Here is an 18,315-nt window from a genome sequence, read left to right on the forward strand (position 1 = left end):
CCGTGAGCAGCGGATGGTGCGACCTGACACTGATAAACCTCAGAGTTCACCATGAATCTGCTTCGGACGTTTGGACGTCCTGGCTCTCTGGTTACCAGTCACATTATTCTCCTCTTCAATTGGTCATGGACACAGTTCATTTTTACACGTCAATATTGTCAACTTGTTGTTCTGCAGTAGTACTAACTAATTTCTCCAGTATTATTTAATTATTTTTTAATAATCCTGTTGAACCACAAAGCAAAAGCAGTGTCTGATCTTATTTGGTCAATTTTCAGTAACTTCTCATTTATTATAACGTTTGTCAGTGTCAAGTTACTTGGCTTCTGGGTATTTCTTTCTTTAATGAAAGGGAACCAACAACTGTCATCATCCAGCTGCAATTGACTTGATACATTTAAATTGATCGTAGTTTCTTTTAGAAATGAGAAATACCGTCTGACGAGATAAGATCCTTTGAAACCTGAGCTGTACGTACAAATAAATGAAATGGGACAAGTCTTACAAAAACATTTTAATATTTGACTTGTATTTCCCATCGTTATCATTCAGAAAAACGTCAGCGGTCCAGTCAGGGTGCGCGGGGAGCCGAATGTTTCGAGAGTCCTTTGGCTGCAGCTCCCCTCACGCGCCACTGCGACAGTCAACAATGCACTGGAAACACTAACGGGAGTTTGTGTGTGTGCATGTCTGTTGAAATGGCTTTCTCTGTGTTGCTTGTGTGCTGTGTGTGTGTGTGTGTGTGTGTGTGTAAGGTCTTAATGTAACGGGCGCCTGTTGCCATCTTAAGGAGGTCAGTGGTACAAGAGCGAGGCAGACTGGAAGTCATTCAGAGTTTGTAGCTTCATGCTGAGGAAGAGCACTAACATTTCAACAAGCTCACGTGAAGCTGCATCCGCCTGAAGTGGCACGCATAAATATAAAAATAGAATAAGAAAAACTCAGAAAAGCTTTAAATAAAGTTTGTGTCAGGTTGTGTGTGTTTCTTTTGACAGTCAACGTGTGCAGGAAGACAGGGAGAGGTAAAGATGGAGCCCCCGCCCCCAGTAACGTCCATAAGGAAGGGAGTCTGCGGATGAGCCTTCATCCGTCTCTCTGATCCGACTGGGGGTCCTCCCGGCTTTACAAGGGGCATGATGGGAAGTGGAGTTTAAAGCAAGTGTCTCGCCCACAGGACACAAAGGAGACATTTTTGGAGGAGGAAGCACTTCTACTCTGAAAGAGGTATGGCTTAAACCTGTGGGTCCCGACGGAGGGGTGTGAAGGTTAAATGCTTACATGTTGTCTGTTTGTATGTGTGTGTCAACAATGAGAACAGCTACATTAAGGTCAGTGTCTTCAGTGGGGAATGTAAACTTTAGGAGTTACGTGTCTTTCTCTTTTGTCTTTAAATAGTGTACCATATGAATCACTACACACACGAAGCCAGACACACTCGCACACACGTCTCCCCACATGCACATTCATACTGGGATTCTCTCTCACACACACACACTCACATACACACTCACACACACACGCAGACGCGCCGACTGAGCCCAGAACTAGTGCGCGTGTATGTCAAGTCCTTGGGCGAGGAGCGGCTCTGCGGGGTGTGCGTGTGGCGGAGGGTGGAGCAGCATGGCGGGGTGAGGGTGTGGGCCCGGGTACGAGTGCAGGGAGGGTCCGGGGTGCGGAGGGTAACCTGGCTGCGGCAGCAGAGTGCCCGGGTAGTCGCCCTGCAGAGAGGACACTCCCTGGAGACCTGGGGGGAAGAAAAAATGTCAATAAAGTGGCTCATTTTGAGGATGCAGCTCATCTGATGTGCAGAATTACAGCCTTTTGCAGAATGCACGTGTTAAATGTGGAAGACAGACTGGAGGGATTTTCTTTCTCAAATCTGTAATTTTGCTCTATAATATCATACTTTGACCGGCGCTGCAGCGCTCAGACCTTTAACATCTTCCACGCACTTTACACTAAAATACTGCTCAGAAAAACCAGAATTTCGTCTATAATCAACTTTAAATGTAATTTCAACTGTCGACATCATCATCATTGTATAGTTTTAAATGTACTGCACTGGCTTTCATCTTTGTTTCCATCTAAACCGACACATTTAAGACTCCACACATCATCTTCTGTAGAACTTTACCCAAAACTGAATATTCAAGGACAAATCCTTGTTAGTCATTTTATAGATCTCTTGAATACAAACAACTCTGCACACTTTGGATGGAGGTAGAATATAACTGGCCATGACTGGAGCACTGGAGGACTGCTGCTTTTTAAGCTTTTGTTTTCATTGATATAATGGATTTATACCACTTTACAATGATAAATCATTAAGTGTCCACCCAAAATTACCATCAGTGGTTTCAAAAACATGAGCAGAGATCTGCTCTTAACACATTAATAAACTGGTTGTGGGTCATTCTTTATTTATACAATTTAATGAAAACAATTATTAAACATATTTAGCATTTCCCCCTCTGGCTCCTACGAGAGCTATAACACCGTAAAACTTCAAATGTTTAACCCTAGTTTCCTCCAAAAATGTAAGTAGAACAGGAGTAAAGTAGAGTAAAGCACTGCATGTGCTGGAAACTATTTGCAGCCGTGGGTGATTCCCCGTGCTGTGGGCTGATGAGGGTTTCTACAGCAGGGTGGTGCTTTGTGGGGTCTGAGGGACAGTAAACTACAGTGTTTGTGTTTATGGTAATGACAGGATGAGGCCATTCTTAAACAGCCCAGTTCATCTCTGTTTATTTAATACCCTGGGAAAAGAAAAAAGAGGAATAAGATAGAGGAATAAGATAGAGGAATAAGATGGACTCGTGCTGCCGTACCTGCTGTCCGGAGGCCCAGGTGGGCCTGGCCATCAAGCCCGTAACCCCCGAGAGCTGCCCCCTCCGGGCTGTAGGGACCACCCTGACCTGCGGGACACCAACACACACTCAGATACGCACTCACAACAGACAGCAGATCATCTCCCCGACTAACCAACACCAACCTGAGCGGTTTGACTGGTCGATCATCGGCTGAACTATTCTCCTCCTGGCGTTGATGAACCTGGTGGCAGGGGCGAGAGACAGAGAGAAAACTGCTGTTAAGAGAGGGAGGCAAGGCCAACCAGCAGACTATTAACCTTTTCCCTTTTACAAGCACTTAACCCCTTCAGAGGGCAGAGTAAATCAACGTTTGGACAGAGCACATATTGATCACCCCTGTGATAATTGATTGATCTGCATTGATTGGGGCAGGAGTGTGTGCTACTGAAGGAACACACACAAAAAAAACATGTAAACTATGAAGTGGCCAGACTTCCTGTTTTAATATGCAACACTCGCAGAAAGTTGGAGGGAAATGTGTCAATGAAAGACTGATCAAGTCACACTAACTGGAGAGCAACTGTGCACGTGTATTTGTACGGCAAGCGCAGGTAAGTAATCCGATTACTGGACATTGATTTGCACTTGCGTGTAACGAGCGTGCACGAGCCACTGGGTTTTGCTGGGCTGCAACTGGAGGTAAGATGCTTCGCAGGCTCTTTCTTCCCTTGATGAGATGTTCCCACATGAATGAGATTATAATCCTCCCACAGTTGAGTTAGTATCTATTCACACTAAATGTGCTCAATAAATATGACACAAAGGATGTCTGAACCAGGCAATCACCCCGACAACCGACCGCCACGCCTAGACGCAGCCGTGACGTTAATTTGAGAGTTGATGCTTTTCATTTAAACAAGACAGCTTTACTGATTATTGATAATCCACCGGTGTGGAATTAGTGTATTGATCAGGAGTGCACTGACCAGTTGTTGACCTGTAAGATGGTCAGCCCCGTGTCCTGCGACAGCTGCTTCTTCTGCTCCTCCGACGGGTACGGGTGCTGCAAACACACACACACACACACACACACACACACACAGCTGGAGTGAAACAAATCAAAGCCAGATTTGGTGTGTGATGTTTGCGGCAGTAATTTGACAAACAGGAAAAACTCTGGAGGCAACTTGAAGCTTCATCTTAAACCCAGTTTGAACTAGCGTGTGTGAACTCTCAGCGCGAATACCAACGACCTTCCTTCTACACCCCCACTCCCCCTCTCCATCCTCACACACACACACACACACACACACACACACACACACACACACACACACACACACACACACACACACACACACACACACACACACACACACACACACACACACACACACACACACACACTATAATAACTGGAATGTAGTAACATTTGACCTGCCTCATTTAGTAGCTAATTACTAATCTAACCACCTTACTGACAATTACACACTCCATTTCTACCACTCTCACAATTATTCCACAGCCAGCATATTCACATAACCACCTAATCCCCCAAAATTTCCATTTAATTCAATTGACCTCCATTATATACTCACTTGCTGGCTTCATCTCTCCTTATCTGTGACTCTTTCCCACATTAAATCTTCTCTGACAACAACTATTCTCTCACAAACGGGCAGAGCAATACACAGGCTGTCTTTGTTTGGTGACATGTTTGCGGTGGTGGCGTTTATTACCGTCTGGGTGCCATATTCTCAAGTGTAATGATTAACGCTGCTGAAGCAGGAATGTAAAAAAAAAAGGAAGCTCACCGACAGGTGCTGGAAGAGCCACGCTCTCATGATGTTTGTGGCCACCTTGGGAAAGATTCCTCTCTTCTTGTTGTTCCTCCGGTCCCTGTCGCTCTCATCCTCCTCCCCCGTGCTGGGGGAGGCCACTCCTCCATCAAGACCATCGCCTGCAGGGAGAGCAGACACTCATTTGATATTGATGTTTGATATTTCTGATATGAAATATTGATGACGAACCACTGAAATCGACTGATTGAACTTGAAACATGCTGCAGCTGTATGATGTGCAAAATGTCTCATTTAAAATACTGGAAGCAGAAAAGGTTTTTTGCTTGAAGAATGCCTGAAAGAACTGATTGTCGGTATATTTACCACAAATATACTGTGCCTTTTGGCAGGACAATGAACCCCAAGTTGCTCCTGGCATTTTTTTTTTTATTTATTTATTTCGATCGATCATGTGCTCAGTATGGTACACTCATTCATAACATGTCGTGTAATCATTTGGATCGAAAAGGAGTAGGCTGAAGCTCTGAGCTTATAAATGCCTACCCTTTAACCTTCACATTATTATTATTTAAACTTTCTATAACAAATGCTTTCTAGCATTTCCACCCAAAAAAGAAGCAAACACGAAAGAAAAATATATGTAACAACAAAGAACCAGTAAGAAAAGAAAAAAAAGGAAAAATAAATAGTAAATAGTCCTGATTAAAACAAGGACAAAAAGATCAGTAATTATTACGTGCATAATTCCATAATTCTCTCTCTTGCGTCTTATCCTTTAATCTTGTTGGTATTTACTAATCATCATGTGTTTTAAACTATTTTTGAACTGTATGATGTTTTTACTTTGTTTCAGATTATCTGGCAAGCTATTCCACAACTTAACCCCTGTAACTGAAATACACATACTTTTAAGTGTTGTTTTAACTGTTGGTTGTTTGAGATTATGTTCCCCCCTTAACTCATATTGCCCATCTCTATCCTTAAACAGTTTTTGTGCTCCTGGCATTAAATTTATTGTAGTTCATGAGTGGTTGAGACACATTTCAAAGGACTTTTAAGGGCACAAAGGATAAAGGGTGCTACATGAAATCATCACCTCGCAGGACTGCTGACTCTGTAGTGTGACCCTTGTTGCACATTTGGTTGCACCCTTGTTTCCTCGCATGCAACCTCACTACGCAGTATGAGGAGGTGTTTTTCACAAACGTACACACAGTATTTCCACAGTGAATGTGTGTGTGTGTGTGTGTGCGTGTGTGTGTGTGTGTGTGTGTGTGCGTGTGTGTGTACCTGCGTCGCTGCAGTTGTCTCCTAAACTGTGTGAGGGCAGGCCGCAGGTGCCTGGCGTTCCTAGAGGCGTAGTGGCACATTCGTCCGGCTCCCGTAACCAGGATGCGTTCTGCGGGGGAGAGAGGAGGGAGGAGGAGGCTGCAGGTGAGATGCTGAACTCCCAGCAGCCCAGGCTCCGAGGAAGCCACAGAGTTTCATGTTTGAGTCCCACCTGCTCTGACAGACTGGTGCAGGAGCCGCTGAAGTCCTCCATGTCAGACTTGGAGCCCCCCTCCCGATCATCCAGGACCAGGTCTGTGGGCATTTTTCCCTTCAGGCAAGTTATGTAGCGGTGGCAGAAGTTATCACACAGGTCGTGCACCTTCAGAAACAGAGGTTTTCCCGTCAAGATGTGCAGGTGACACTAAACAGCAGCTTTACACTTGACAACATAAAGTCCTTGTAATATTGGGTCATATTCGTTGTAGTCAGAGGTGGGTAGAGTAGCCAAAAATTGTACTCAAGTAAAAGTACTGTTACTTCAGAATAATATGACTCAAGTAGAAGTAAAAAGTAGTCATCCAAATAATTACTTGAGTAAAAGTAAAAAAGTACTTGGTGAAAAAACTACTCAAGTACTGAGTAACTGTTGAATAACGTCTGATTTATTTTAACACAACCATTCAAACAGACAAAAGTACAAAATATCACCTTTAGGCAAATTAAATCAATAAAATAATAAAATAAATTAAAATCAATAAAAAATAAAAAAGCTTAAATTAAAATAATCTTAAAGTAAATTCAAGTACTTTCATAAATAATAAAATAAATAAAACCGAATAAAAAAATAAATTAAGCACAAGTAGCACAAAATTTCAAGCCTTTGTACTTTTCTTTTTTAACCAGGCAGAACTAGAACAAGCCCATGAACTCATATAAACTCTGTGTGTGTTTGAGTCTGTGTAAATGTGACAAAACATGCAAAAACAAACATTTTTCCCAAAGAATCACCCAGTGATGTCCTGAGATTGACGCGTACGCGGAGGATTAAAAGAAAAGTAACAGCTCAACGTAGCCTAATGTAGCGGAGTAAAAGAAACAGTTTCTTCTTCACAAATCTACTCAAGTAAAAGTAAAAAGTATAGTGATTCAAAACTACTCCTAAAAGTACAAATTTTCCCAAAACTTACTCAAGTAAATGTAACGGAGTAAATGTAACTCGTTACTACCCACCTCTGGTTGTAGTCGTATTTATTCATTGTTTATAAGCTTTTTTTTTTTATGTTAGGCTACAATAGAAGTGTTTACATGTGTAAAGAAAATTAAAGTAGCATTTACTTATATAGTCACTACATCGTATCACTTGAGATCATATTCTACTGTTGTACCTTAATACATTGATTTTCATCGTATCACATTTTATTGTACAGGATAAGTTAACTAAGCTTCAACTTATAAGGGGAAAAGGTGACGCCTGTTAGATTTGCAAGGACGACCAAAGTGCTGAGCCTCTTCCTTCTAACTATGAAAAACCTCCAGAATCACACTCCCAGAGTCGTGAACGTGCACACGATCGTGTACAATGTACACGGAATGATAGAGGCAGGAAGGTTAAGAGCAAAACAGGGATGAACAAGGTTCTCCTCTGGTTTTGTCCGAATGACATCAGAGTTCCTGAACTGAAGATAAAAGGAGGATCTGCTGTCATGACATCACTCTTCAGTGATTCAGTCCCTTCTGTTCCCTCGGTTGCTGCCAGGTAGGAAAGACCCCACTGACACCGAGTCTCAGCTTACTTCTCTCAGCATCCAGTCTTTTATTCCTGCAGTGGAACAGACTCACGCTGGTGTTTTGCTCCCATCGAGCTTTTTCCCCACGCCAGTGTTGCACTGGTGTTGCCACTGAAAACCAACAACAGCTCCACCTCAGCAGCTCCACCTACGACCTCAACCATGCACACTAACAATGATAGGGGTGTAGGTAACTACAGAACAGTAAATTCCTTCCATCACGCCTCCTCAACTATAGTTTCACAACATGACGGCATCTCAGAGCGCAGATCACATCTTAAAGCTCATCAGGTAAAATTTGCAGTTGTGGTTGTATATACAATAAGTGTACTGATACTAGGGATGGGCGGTATGGACTAAAAAATGTATCACGATAATTTCTGGCATTTATCCCGATAACGATAAAAATGACGATAAAAAAAAACCAATTCAACTCCACCTTTTTAACTATAAATCTATCTCGCTCTCAGATCCACCATGTTTGTTACACAAAAACATCATCAACGGGAATTTATCCTTCTTTCTTTCTTTCTTTCTTTCTTTCTTTCTTTCTTTCTTTCTTTCTTTCTTTCTTTCTTTCTTTCTTTCTTTCTTTCTTTCTTTCTTTCTTTCTTTCTTTCAGGCTCATTTCCTTCCTTCCTTCCTTCCTTCCTTCCTTCCTTCCTTCCTTCCTTCCTCCCTTCCTCCGTTCTGCTCTCTCCTTCCTTCTTCCCTTCCTCTTTTCTCCCTTCCTTCCTCCTTTCCTTGTTTTCTCCCTTCCTTCTCCCCTTTCTTTCCTTCCTTCCTTCCTTCCTTCCTTCCTTCCTTCCTTCCTTCCTTCCTTCCTTCCTTCCTTCCTTCCTTCCTTCCTTCCTTCCTTCATTCCTTCCTTCCTTCCTTCCTTCTTTTTTCCCTTCCTTCCTTCTTTCCTCCTGCTCTCTCCTTCCTTCTTCCCTTCCTCCTTCCTTCCTTCCTTCCTTCCTTCCTTCCTTCCTTCCTTCCTTCCTTCCTTCCTTCCTTCCTTCCTTCCTTCCTTCATTCCTTCCTTCCTTCCTTCCTTCCTTCCTTCCTTCCTTCCTTCCTTCCTTCCTTCCTTCCTTCCTTCCTTCCTTCCTTCCTTCCTTCCCGTACGTTGTGCGTGGATTTAACGCAGAACCATAAATCATCTTTACACAAAAACATCATCAACGGGAATTTATCGTTTTTACCGCGAGATGACAAATTCTTATCGTGAGGAATTTTTTTGACGGTTTATCGTGAACGGTAAAATATCACCCATTCCTAAGGTTATCTCTAAATAAATATACTTGTTTAAATATGCAGAACAAAGAAAAGTATTTCCTGATGACAGTAAGTTGCAAAGTATTAAATCACTTATTGTAATCCAATCGCATTGTGTCGTACTTTATAGACTCTTATAAGGCAGGTTGAATTGAATAGTTTTCTCTCCTTTTATGTCTTGTCATAAGCACAAAGATTCCCTGAAACATTGTATTTAACTTTTGTTTTCTTTCAACAGCGACAGATATCCGGGCCTGCCAGAACAAAGTAAGAACATGCTGGAGTCTCACCAACCTTCTCTAACTCCAGTAAATGGAAACGAAGAACCTGTATGGCCTGGATCATCTGTGAAGAAGATTCATCATCTCATTAATGATGTGGACATATCCCACAACGGGACGTGTGGAAAGTGAATTCTACATTTGAGTCAGTCGTGGGTCATACCAGGTTGTCCAGCTCGGGATTTGAAGAAAATATCGGTTTCTCCGAGCGAATCTGGAACAAAAAATCCAACTACTTGTAACAAATGTCATAAACGACACAACAGGTGAGGTCTGTCTCCCGGTCGGTCCCCGCGGCCGTCACGCACCTGCTTCGCGAACGCGGCAATGTCGTCATTGAAGGACTCGGAGGAGCAGACATCACTATGATTGATCATGCCGGGGAGGTGGGAGGAGGCTGAGAGTGAGGAGGAGTCTCGGGGGGAGCAGGTGGCCAGCTCACACTTCTCAAACACTAAGGCCAGCAGTGGAAACAGTGGGTGACTGCTCACACACATGAACACACACACACACACACACACACACACACATATACGGTTAACATACTGTACATAAACACAGTAACAGTTGACATAGTGCACACATGATACGCTTACAGAATGTGTTACGAGAAACTTTATACGACAGCTTTTATGAAACAGAGAGTTGTAAACACTTCACGTGTATTTTTACATTCAGTACATAAAATAAATATGGACTTTGTTCATCTGCTGCAAGTAAACGCGCAGCTTTAAGTATGTTTTTGATAAGTGAGCGTACCCGTAGATCTGGTCTTTGTGGTGTTTGAGGGAGTCGGGGATGGTGGGTCCGTACTGTGGGGGAGGAAGAGCCCTGACGTCGTCCCCATACCCCCCCACGGATATGCCCTCCGACCCCGAGTAGTGCACCAGCTCTTCATACTGAAACACAATTAGATGGAGAGACAGAAAACATGAGACACGTTCGACATCTGCGGCTGTCTGACATCAAATCTTGCTGTGATTTTATTACGCGGCCGAGCTGTCAGGCTGCCTCAGCAGCCCCGCTTTCTGGACTCTCACATGCACTTCGAGAACCTGATGTCTTCTTTTTATAATCTAGCAGGGATTTGGGGCTCACATTTGATAAAAGAAAAAAACAATAATTGCAGTTTAATGTATCTTAGAATTTAGAGGTGTTTACCAATTTTTCCCCCTTTTTGTCATGACAAACACTTTTTTTCCTCTTCAGATGAAGAATTATGCACAAAGTCAGGATCATTAAACCCTTCTAAAGCATTTTTCACAGGTATGTGCACATTTGATATAACATAAGCAGGCTTTAGTTAACAAAAATGTTGAGTATTTGAAGCTGTGAAGAGGTGCAGAGGAGGGGGCGAGATCCTTTGAGCAAGACAGCAAGCTTGTGGCTGCTAATATCATCTCCTCCCTCCTAAATTCAGACTAGACAGGAGTCGTGCTGAGACATCCCTCACAACCTGCTGTGAAAGCCTCACTGGGGCCTGTTCACCCACACACACACACACACACACACACACACACACACACACACACACACAACAGATAATCTGACACAATGAATCGGATGCACATGGCACACACGCCCCGACATACACACATACACGGGCAAATAAACTCAGTAGCACTCAGAAAATACATCTCATTTTTATATATATATATATATATATATATATATATATATATATGAAGGGGACTGTGCGTGTTTTATGGAGCTAATTTGTGCCTGGCTGAGCTTTTGTCAGCGAGAGGACCTTTGCTCCAGTCAACAGAACTGCTTCTGCTTCTTTTTGTGCTGGATTAAAGGGACTCCATGCAGCCGCATGCCCCACAGGGCAGCTGGGATCACAGACAGACATCCCCGCTCAGCGGCCCGACTGCACACCTTTCACTTCACTGTTATTTCAACCGAGCCATAAAAGTTATTATGTGCTCAGTGCAGTTTATCTGTGGAGACTCTCTTGATGGGCTGCAGCGCAGAGATTTACAACTGAAATGTGAGGCTCAAGGTAACACAGGGTCATCTCATATTTAGAGGCATTAAAAGAAAAAAGTATCTATTTTAAGTTGCTTTTAGAACTCAATTTGACCTACAATGTAAGCTTTACCCCCAAAGTGTTAGATTTTATATGGCTTCTGACATGATTTGTTAATTTTATAACTATCTATAATTGGGGTGAGGCATCAACAGAGAAAACTAACATAAAAGCTATTTTCTTACCCTAATAAACCAGGACTTAAATGAATCCTCTTAATGTGCGTGTCCTGCCCGCCTGGAACCCTCTGCAGAACCTCTGGAGGTCTCGGACCCCACCTTGGGAACGACTGTCCTGAATGGTTTATCAAATAGTTGTACTTGGGAGCTCCATATGGCCACCGGGATCAGAGAAAGCACCTGCTCTGAGGCCCTGTCCCCGGGACACCTCCTAGTTTTTATGGAGGCTGGCTATTAACACAATCACTGCTATCACGTTGCGCGTCTCTCTTTACGCACGGCCCCTATCGAGTTTCTGCGCGTCCAGCGGATCAAAGCGCACAAGTTTAGATGACAAATTCCGCGAATTTTACCTTCTTTTTTTTAAAAGGCACGAAGCTGGCAATTAGATTTCAGAGCAAAACTTTCTTATAATTTTTAACTGTTTTTTCTTTTTTGTTTTTTTTTGTTTGTTTTTTTTTACAGAAAAGTTGTTAGCAGGATTAAAAGTCGTGCTCCGCGCTGTTGGAAAGAGTACAGTTATGTTTTCGCGTCAGTTTATGAAAGGGGGGCTGGACTAAGCGGCTAAAGTCTACTCTTCTACCAGAAAATAATACATCCATTTAACTGCAAGCATCTTAAGATAAGATAAGATAAGATAAGAAATCCTTTAATAGTCCCACAGAGGGGAAATTTGCAAAATACATCTTAAATAGATCAAATTGTAATATATAGTGGAAAAAATTTATCTTTGCTCCATTAAACCAGCACGGAAAAATGATATTTCTCCTCAATATCATTCAAAAGTAGTAAATTAAACAAGCTTTTAAAAACGCAACCAATTGATTCTTTTAGTGGGTTTCCCTTAAACTTCCCAACCTCCCTACACATACACAAAGAAAAACAAAACTTTAGAACAAATCTTGGCCAAACTGGGAAAAGCAGTCACAATCATTTGACGGTATACGCAACGATTTAGGCTTTTTTGAAGTAATTAAGGTTCTGTCAAAGTTTCCTATAGTAAAAAAAAAATAAAAACTATACCTGTTGCAGATTACAGCCGTGTGAGAACTTCCGAGGAATCCAACCAACAACTCCAGAGAACATATCCATTTGTTTTTCTGAACTTTTTGGCACAAAATAACCACAGACCTATTTGCAAATCTCTCTTAATACAATATGAAAATAAAAAAATAGCCTACAAATTATGCTTATTAAAGGGGAAAAAATGATTTTATGATTCTTGTTCCAAGATTAATCCAAAATAAACAATTTAACCCAGAATACATTAATATCAGTATTCATTCTCTTGGGTTCACCTGATCTAAAAAGTGTTTTTCAACAGTTGCTGCTGGATGTGCGTGTCGTCCTCCCGGGTCCTCCCTGCTCTGCTGCTCCTGTTTTCCACACAGCACTGATTTTCTGCCTGAACACTGACTGTAAATCGCTAATTGCTCTCTTGAAGGCAAAGGGCTCAGTTCTCCTGCTGCCCGTCACTCGGCCTGTATTCCTCCTCCTCCACCAACAAGCCTCTGAATCACTGTAGCAAAAAAACTGACCTACTTACCGAATTGAAGCGCTGCATCTCCCCAGCACTGCTCTGCCTCCTAATGACCGGCTCTATACCCCTTAACTGACTCACATCAAAAACCAGGCCCGGTGACTTCCAGGAGGGGATGAAACTCACGTCTAACTCAACAGTTGACACATTGCACAAGTTATCTATAACCGCCTCTGGATTGAATTTCACCTTATTTCACCTTCTGCTGTCTTTTGAAAGTTGCTCTTCCATGGCATCACCATAAGTGCCAAATATCATAGCACATGTAGAACATTTCTAGTCAATTTTTAGAGCATAAAATGCATGTGTTTTGTGTATTTTTCGCCCTTTTTGTCATGACAACCACTTTTTTTCCTCTTCAGATGAAGAATTATGCCCAAAGTCAGGATCATTAAACCCTTATAAAGCATTTTTCACAGGTATGTGCACATTTGATATAACATAAGCAGGCTTAAGCAGCAGCTGTCTTTTGAAAGTTGCTCTTCCTGGCATCACCATAAGTGCCAAATATCATAGCACATGTAGAACATTTCTAGTCAATTTTTAGAGCATAAAATGCATGTGTTTTGTGTAATTTTTCCCATTTCTAGTCAATTTTTAGAGCATAAAATGCATGTGTTTTGTGTATTTCCCTCAGAATTAAGTCAATGCAAGTAACAGCACGGACTATTGCAGGGCCTTGTGATTATGTGGCAGCTATGAACGCGGCTGTGCGCCGCAAGCAGGACTCCCTGCAGCCATGTGCTCCTCCTTTTATCAGGACCATCGTCCTCTATCTTAACGATAGAAAGATGTGTTGCCCGGAGCAGGTTGTGAGAAAAAAAAGCACACTCGTGGAAAGTAAATAAAGAAATCAATGAGCAGACCTACCCTCTTCTCCATGCGACTCGACGGCCAAGCCCACCCCGGAGATGATGATGCTCTGCTCGGCTAGTCCAGCTCCTTCCCCCTGTCTCCCGAGTCCTGCACATGAGAGGGCATTTGTTTTTCATACGCATCAATAATTCACTTGTAAACATGATCAACATCGAGACAAAATAGCCCGTAAGGATTAAGGAAAAAAAAAAAAAAACAGTGGAAACCTGCTCAGTCTGTGTTTACTCCGCGTCCATAATAATAATAACGCGACTGGCTGTTTTACGGACGGATAATATCCTGAGAGCCTATCGCCTTAATAGCCGAGTGCTTTATTGTTCACTTAGAGGTAATAAACGCGTTAACTAATCCCCGCAGCCTATTAAATAGCCCACTATTGCTCTGATGGGTGATAGCTTACGAGGTTCCAGTAAAACTGTGCCAAATGTCCCACCGAGACGTAAATATCCGCCGCCTCCAGCGCTGTGAGGGCCGGTGCGGTGCAGGGAGCACCTCTCCCGGTGCGCCTTGGCTCCTGCTCCGGGTCTGGCTCCGGGTCCTGGTCCGGGTCTCGGGGATGCTCGCTGGCCGCAGACGACAGAGACCACAGAGACGGCAGAGAAACAGCGTCCCCCCCTCAGTGCGCACCTCCTTTTTGGCTCTCTGCGCTCGCTGTCCGCGCAGCCAACACACGGCGAGAGGCTGGAAAATGTCACGGACCGGTATGAGCGATGGTGTTTTCAGCCTCGGGAGGCGAGAGAGAGGAGGAGGAGGAGAGGTGGAGGAGGAGGAGTGGTGACTCTGATGGTGGCGGGTTGCGGGGAGGCTTCTGGGGGTCAAAACACGCCGGGATCCCTCTCCCCCCTCCGCCCCACCCTCAGTCCATTCCTCCTCCCTCTCTTCCTCCTCCGCCCCCTCCTCTTCCTCCTCATCACATACACAAAACGCAAGAGAAGAGCCACTCGATTGTTGTCTTTACTTTTTTTTTTATTTTTCAATCTTGGCTCTCCCCTGGGAGCCCTGACTCCCCCACCAACACACACACACACACACACACACACACACACACACACACACACACACACACACACACACACACACACACACACACATACACACACACCCACACACACACACACACACACACTTGGAAAAAAGTAGGAGATTTTAAATGTATGTATTTAAAGAAACCACCCTTTAGTGCCACAATCACACAAACTTATGTGTGCAAATACACTTTTATAATTTATTGTTTGGATTTATGTTCTAGATTAGTTTTTTCCCTGAGATATTAAAAGGAATTACATTTATTTGTGTCTAAATGCCTAAATTTGATCATCATCATAGGTTAAAGTTTTCTGATGATAATCATGTAGCACAAAAATATATATAGGCTATATAATAATGAATAATAATAATAATAGGGGCTTGATTTTTATAACTTCTATCCATTTGAGGAGACGGTCTACCGTTTAGCTAGTTTTTGTGCAAACAAAATTCACAGTAAGACTAACGGACAAAACTCATCTAACTGAGAGTGAAAGGTATATTTGCTCCAGCATCTCTTCTGCAGACTCGCATGTTGTTGCAGTTGTTTGAGGATGGACATCCTCTATATATTCTCTCTCTCTCTTTCTTTCTCTCCATAAACACACACACACACACACACACACACACACACACACACACACACACACACACACACACACACACACACCCTTGATCCATGACTGCCCCCGTGAAGTTGATTCACACATCTACAAAAGTTGGGGACTGATTCGGGTGGAGGTTAAATCCTGCACAATCTTGCACAGGTTAGACTTTACTTCATCAAAAATAATGATGATAGTAAATAAAAGTTTCTCTCTTTGTCTGAATACTCAGTTTGATTAGCAGCATCCAAAATATTTGCATGCAGGAGAGCAGAGGTCATTCTCAGAATAATTTCAGTTGGAGGTAAAATGAGAAAGTTTTAATTAAGTCACCAGTGGGTCATAAATTTAAACGTCTGTGACAAGGAATTCACTGACAGATAGCTTTGGGAGTGTTTTATTGTTTTGGCAGGCATCCATCAAAGGTCAGCCTTTTGACACAACACAAATATTCTCCTTATGGCCCCCTTTTGTTGATTGAGAAAAGAGGGAAAACAAAGCCGTTTTTAGTGAGAAAGTTTAATTTTAACCTATGAGAGAGAATGGGAAAAGCCTTTCAGATGTTAGTGGGAGAGCTAGAGTCCCAGTCTTGTGTTGTAAATGACACCTAAGTAACATAATAATTATCCAGGACGCTGCTCTTCCCTCGGCCCCGCTGCGTGGGACCAACAGGCGGCTGCACTTCAATCAGCCGCGGCCCCGGCGCGGGTGAGCGGGCCGGGGCCCCGTGGGCGGCTCCGGGGGCCCCGTGGGCGGCTCCGGGGGCCGCGGGGAGCCGCCTGGGACCGGGCCCTGCAGCCACAGCTCTTTCAACTCCGCTGGGTGCTGCTCTCCTGCCGGGGTGATCACAGCTCTCCACCCCCTCCTACACTCAAGCCTCAATTATGGTTCCGCGTCAAATCCAAGTGAAGCTGCGTCAATGGCCTGGAAAAGGTTCGACTCCGAGGCTTGTTTTCCCCTTCAAACAGGTTGAATGAAAAGGATTAACAGTGAAGTGCGCAAACATGTAAAGATTGCATGTTTACAGGGATTTACGGGTCCCTTTATCTTAACCTCCATTACAGCGGCATTGGTGTTTAGCCTAATTCCATTGACTTCTTGGGCAGATTTGATTGTTTTTAGAAAGATGAATTGCACCATAAATCTCCCGGCTGAGGAACATTTATCCAACAGGCTGCTATCTAAACACGCAGATTACAGAATAAACACTCAAAGGATCTGTCGTTTTTATGGTATCACGACACACCTCCTTTTATACACACACTGAAGTTGAATACAACACGTATTAACCCTTTATAAGGCAGTCAATAAAATACTTTACATTTCAAAATTTCAACTTTAGAGAGTTACTGGATAATATTAAAGGAGCTCTATTAACATTTTAACTTTTTTTTTTTTTTTTAATAACTGTAGACTGTAGTTTTACTGTCACTTGTTAAGTTTAAAATGAAAGGTGACATAACTGATGTGCCAGGACACAGATGTGCTGAGATAACTGATGGAGCAACATCTGATTAAAATGCAGCCATAAAAGAGCTGGAGTTCAAAAGCAACAAGAGGGACTGATGTAGAGGACAAAATCTTCAAACTGTGTCTTTCATCTCCCCATTGTTTTCTTTGTTAGGAACTACTGCAGCAGACCCTTTAAAACACAAATGCCTTCAGGGCATTTGAATGATTGTCATCAGGGTGGTCATTTTTGACTTTGGCTCATTTTGTGATTTAAAAAAAACAAGATTTTAAACTTTAAACTGCTAAAGAAAAGATTTTCTGTCTTTTGTCTGGAATCTGTTTCAGTAAATTGTCTAATTTTGCTTGGCAAAATTAATCTATCAGGCCATTAAGCACAGAATCTGCAATATGTTGACATATATCAAATCTACATAACTGAAATATATTAGTTGTCAAACATTTTAGAAAACAACACATTAAGTTAGAAACAATAGAAATAAACTATTTCTGAAATCCAATAAAAAAATGTAAAAATAAAAAAAAGACAATCACACGGTTTATTTTCAGTATTCACACAATTCACCCATTGAACTGAGCATTGAATTATTGTTTTACTTCATATAAAAAGGGCCAAAATGATTCCCATTTGTGGTGAGTTTTATCAGTTATGTCATTACCTCATTACCAAATAGTGTTTCAAGCTCAACCTTCATGAATCCTGAAAAATAATTTAAAAAAATTATGACTTAAGCTCTTGAAATGTCAGATAAATAAGCTCCAAAAGTTTTTAGATAATGTTATCTGGACAGATGAAACCGAAGAGGAGCTCATGGTGAATGCAGCACATTAGTGTGTTCATATGTAGAAAGACGGCGAGATGAAGCCCATTCAGAAAAGAATCCTCAACCTACAGTAAGATATGATGGGAGTAACATCATGCTGTGGGGCTTCTTTGCTGCTTCTGGCACGAGAGTCATAAATCGGATGATTAAAGAAAATCCTACAACAGGTTAATTACATTTATTGAGTGGTAGAAAGCTATACTCTATATATTTATAGTTTTTTCAATAAATATGCATGTTTCAGGAAAAAAAAAGATCAGGGTGGAAAATTGGTCCATTATAATTTATTCCTCATTCCTCTGCTGTCTATGTCCTGCAGGGCGCTTAGCGTTCCCTGATTATTTCCTATAGATGGGGCTTTTCTTGTTTCAGCTGAATCACCTGAAATGTGTAAGTTTGATCATTAAACTGCACATCTTGTTCAGGATTTTATGTTGGATCTTCGAAGCACCAACTGTGCATTGTGCAACGAACATGGACAGTATCTGATTCAAACGAGGCAAAAAGAAGGTGATTTTTGTCAAAGAGAGTTTAATTCAGGGTTATGTGAT

At 42.3% G+C, this 18,315-nt stretch overlaps 1 protein-coding gene across 3 annotated transcripts; it reads right to left on the reverse strand.

Moving 5' to 3' along the window:
* Positions 1 to 501: 501 nt before the first annotated feature.
* meis3 (myeloid ecotropic viral integration site 3) lies at positions 502 to 14,665 on the reverse strand. 3 transcript variants are annotated; one of them, XM_061720245.1, is made up of 13 exons: positions 14,273 to 14,665; positions 13,834 to 13,926; positions 9,972 to 10,111; positions 9,521 to 9,695; positions 9,376 to 9,426; positions 9,226 to 9,276; positions 6,114 to 6,263; positions 5,903 to 6,011; positions 4,625 to 4,770; positions 3,797 to 3,873; positions 2,993 to 3,051; positions 2,829 to 2,915; positions 502 to 1,744 (listed from the first exon to the last, which is right to left on the reverse strand). In XM_061720245.1, exons 2-13 carry the CDS (start codon positions 13,843 to 13,845, stop codon positions 1,545 to 1,547), a joined length of 1,257 nt encoding a protein of 418 aa, XP_061576229.1. In that variant the 5' UTR covers positions 13,846 to 13,926; positions 14,273 to 14,665; the 3' UTR covers positions 502 to 1,544. The 3 variants fall into 3 exon arrangements, with proteins under 3 accessions (XP_061576229.1, XP_061576227.1, XP_061576228.1); XM_061720243.1 differs by having other exon boundaries at positions 5,903 to 6,263; XM_061720244.1 differs by having other exon boundaries at positions 5,903 to 6,263; positions 14,240 to 14,665.
* Between the last annotated feature and the right edge of the window lie 3,650 nt (positions 14,666 to 18,315).

The sequence above is a fragment of the Cololabis saira genome, chromosome 4, assembly GCF_033807715.1.
Source record: "Cololabis saira isolate AMF1-May2022 chromosome 4, fColSai1.1, whole genome shotgun sequence".
Taxonomy (NCBI): domain Eukaryota; kingdom Metazoa; phylum Chordata; class Actinopteri; order Beloniformes; family Belonidae; genus Cololabis; species Cololabis saira.

Bases quoted from the DNA above. Each gene is read 5' to 3' on its own strand.
- meis3 (XM_061720243.1), bottom strand. The intron at 9,427-9,520 runs GTGCGTGACGGC...TTTTTGTTCCAG, and splicing joins TTGCCGCGTTCGCGAAGCAG to ATTCGCTCGGAGAAACCGAT. The intron at 3,874-4,624 runs GTGAGCTTCCTT...GTGTGTTTGCAG, and splicing joins GGCTCTTCCAGCACCTGTCG to CACCCGTACCCGTCGGAGGA.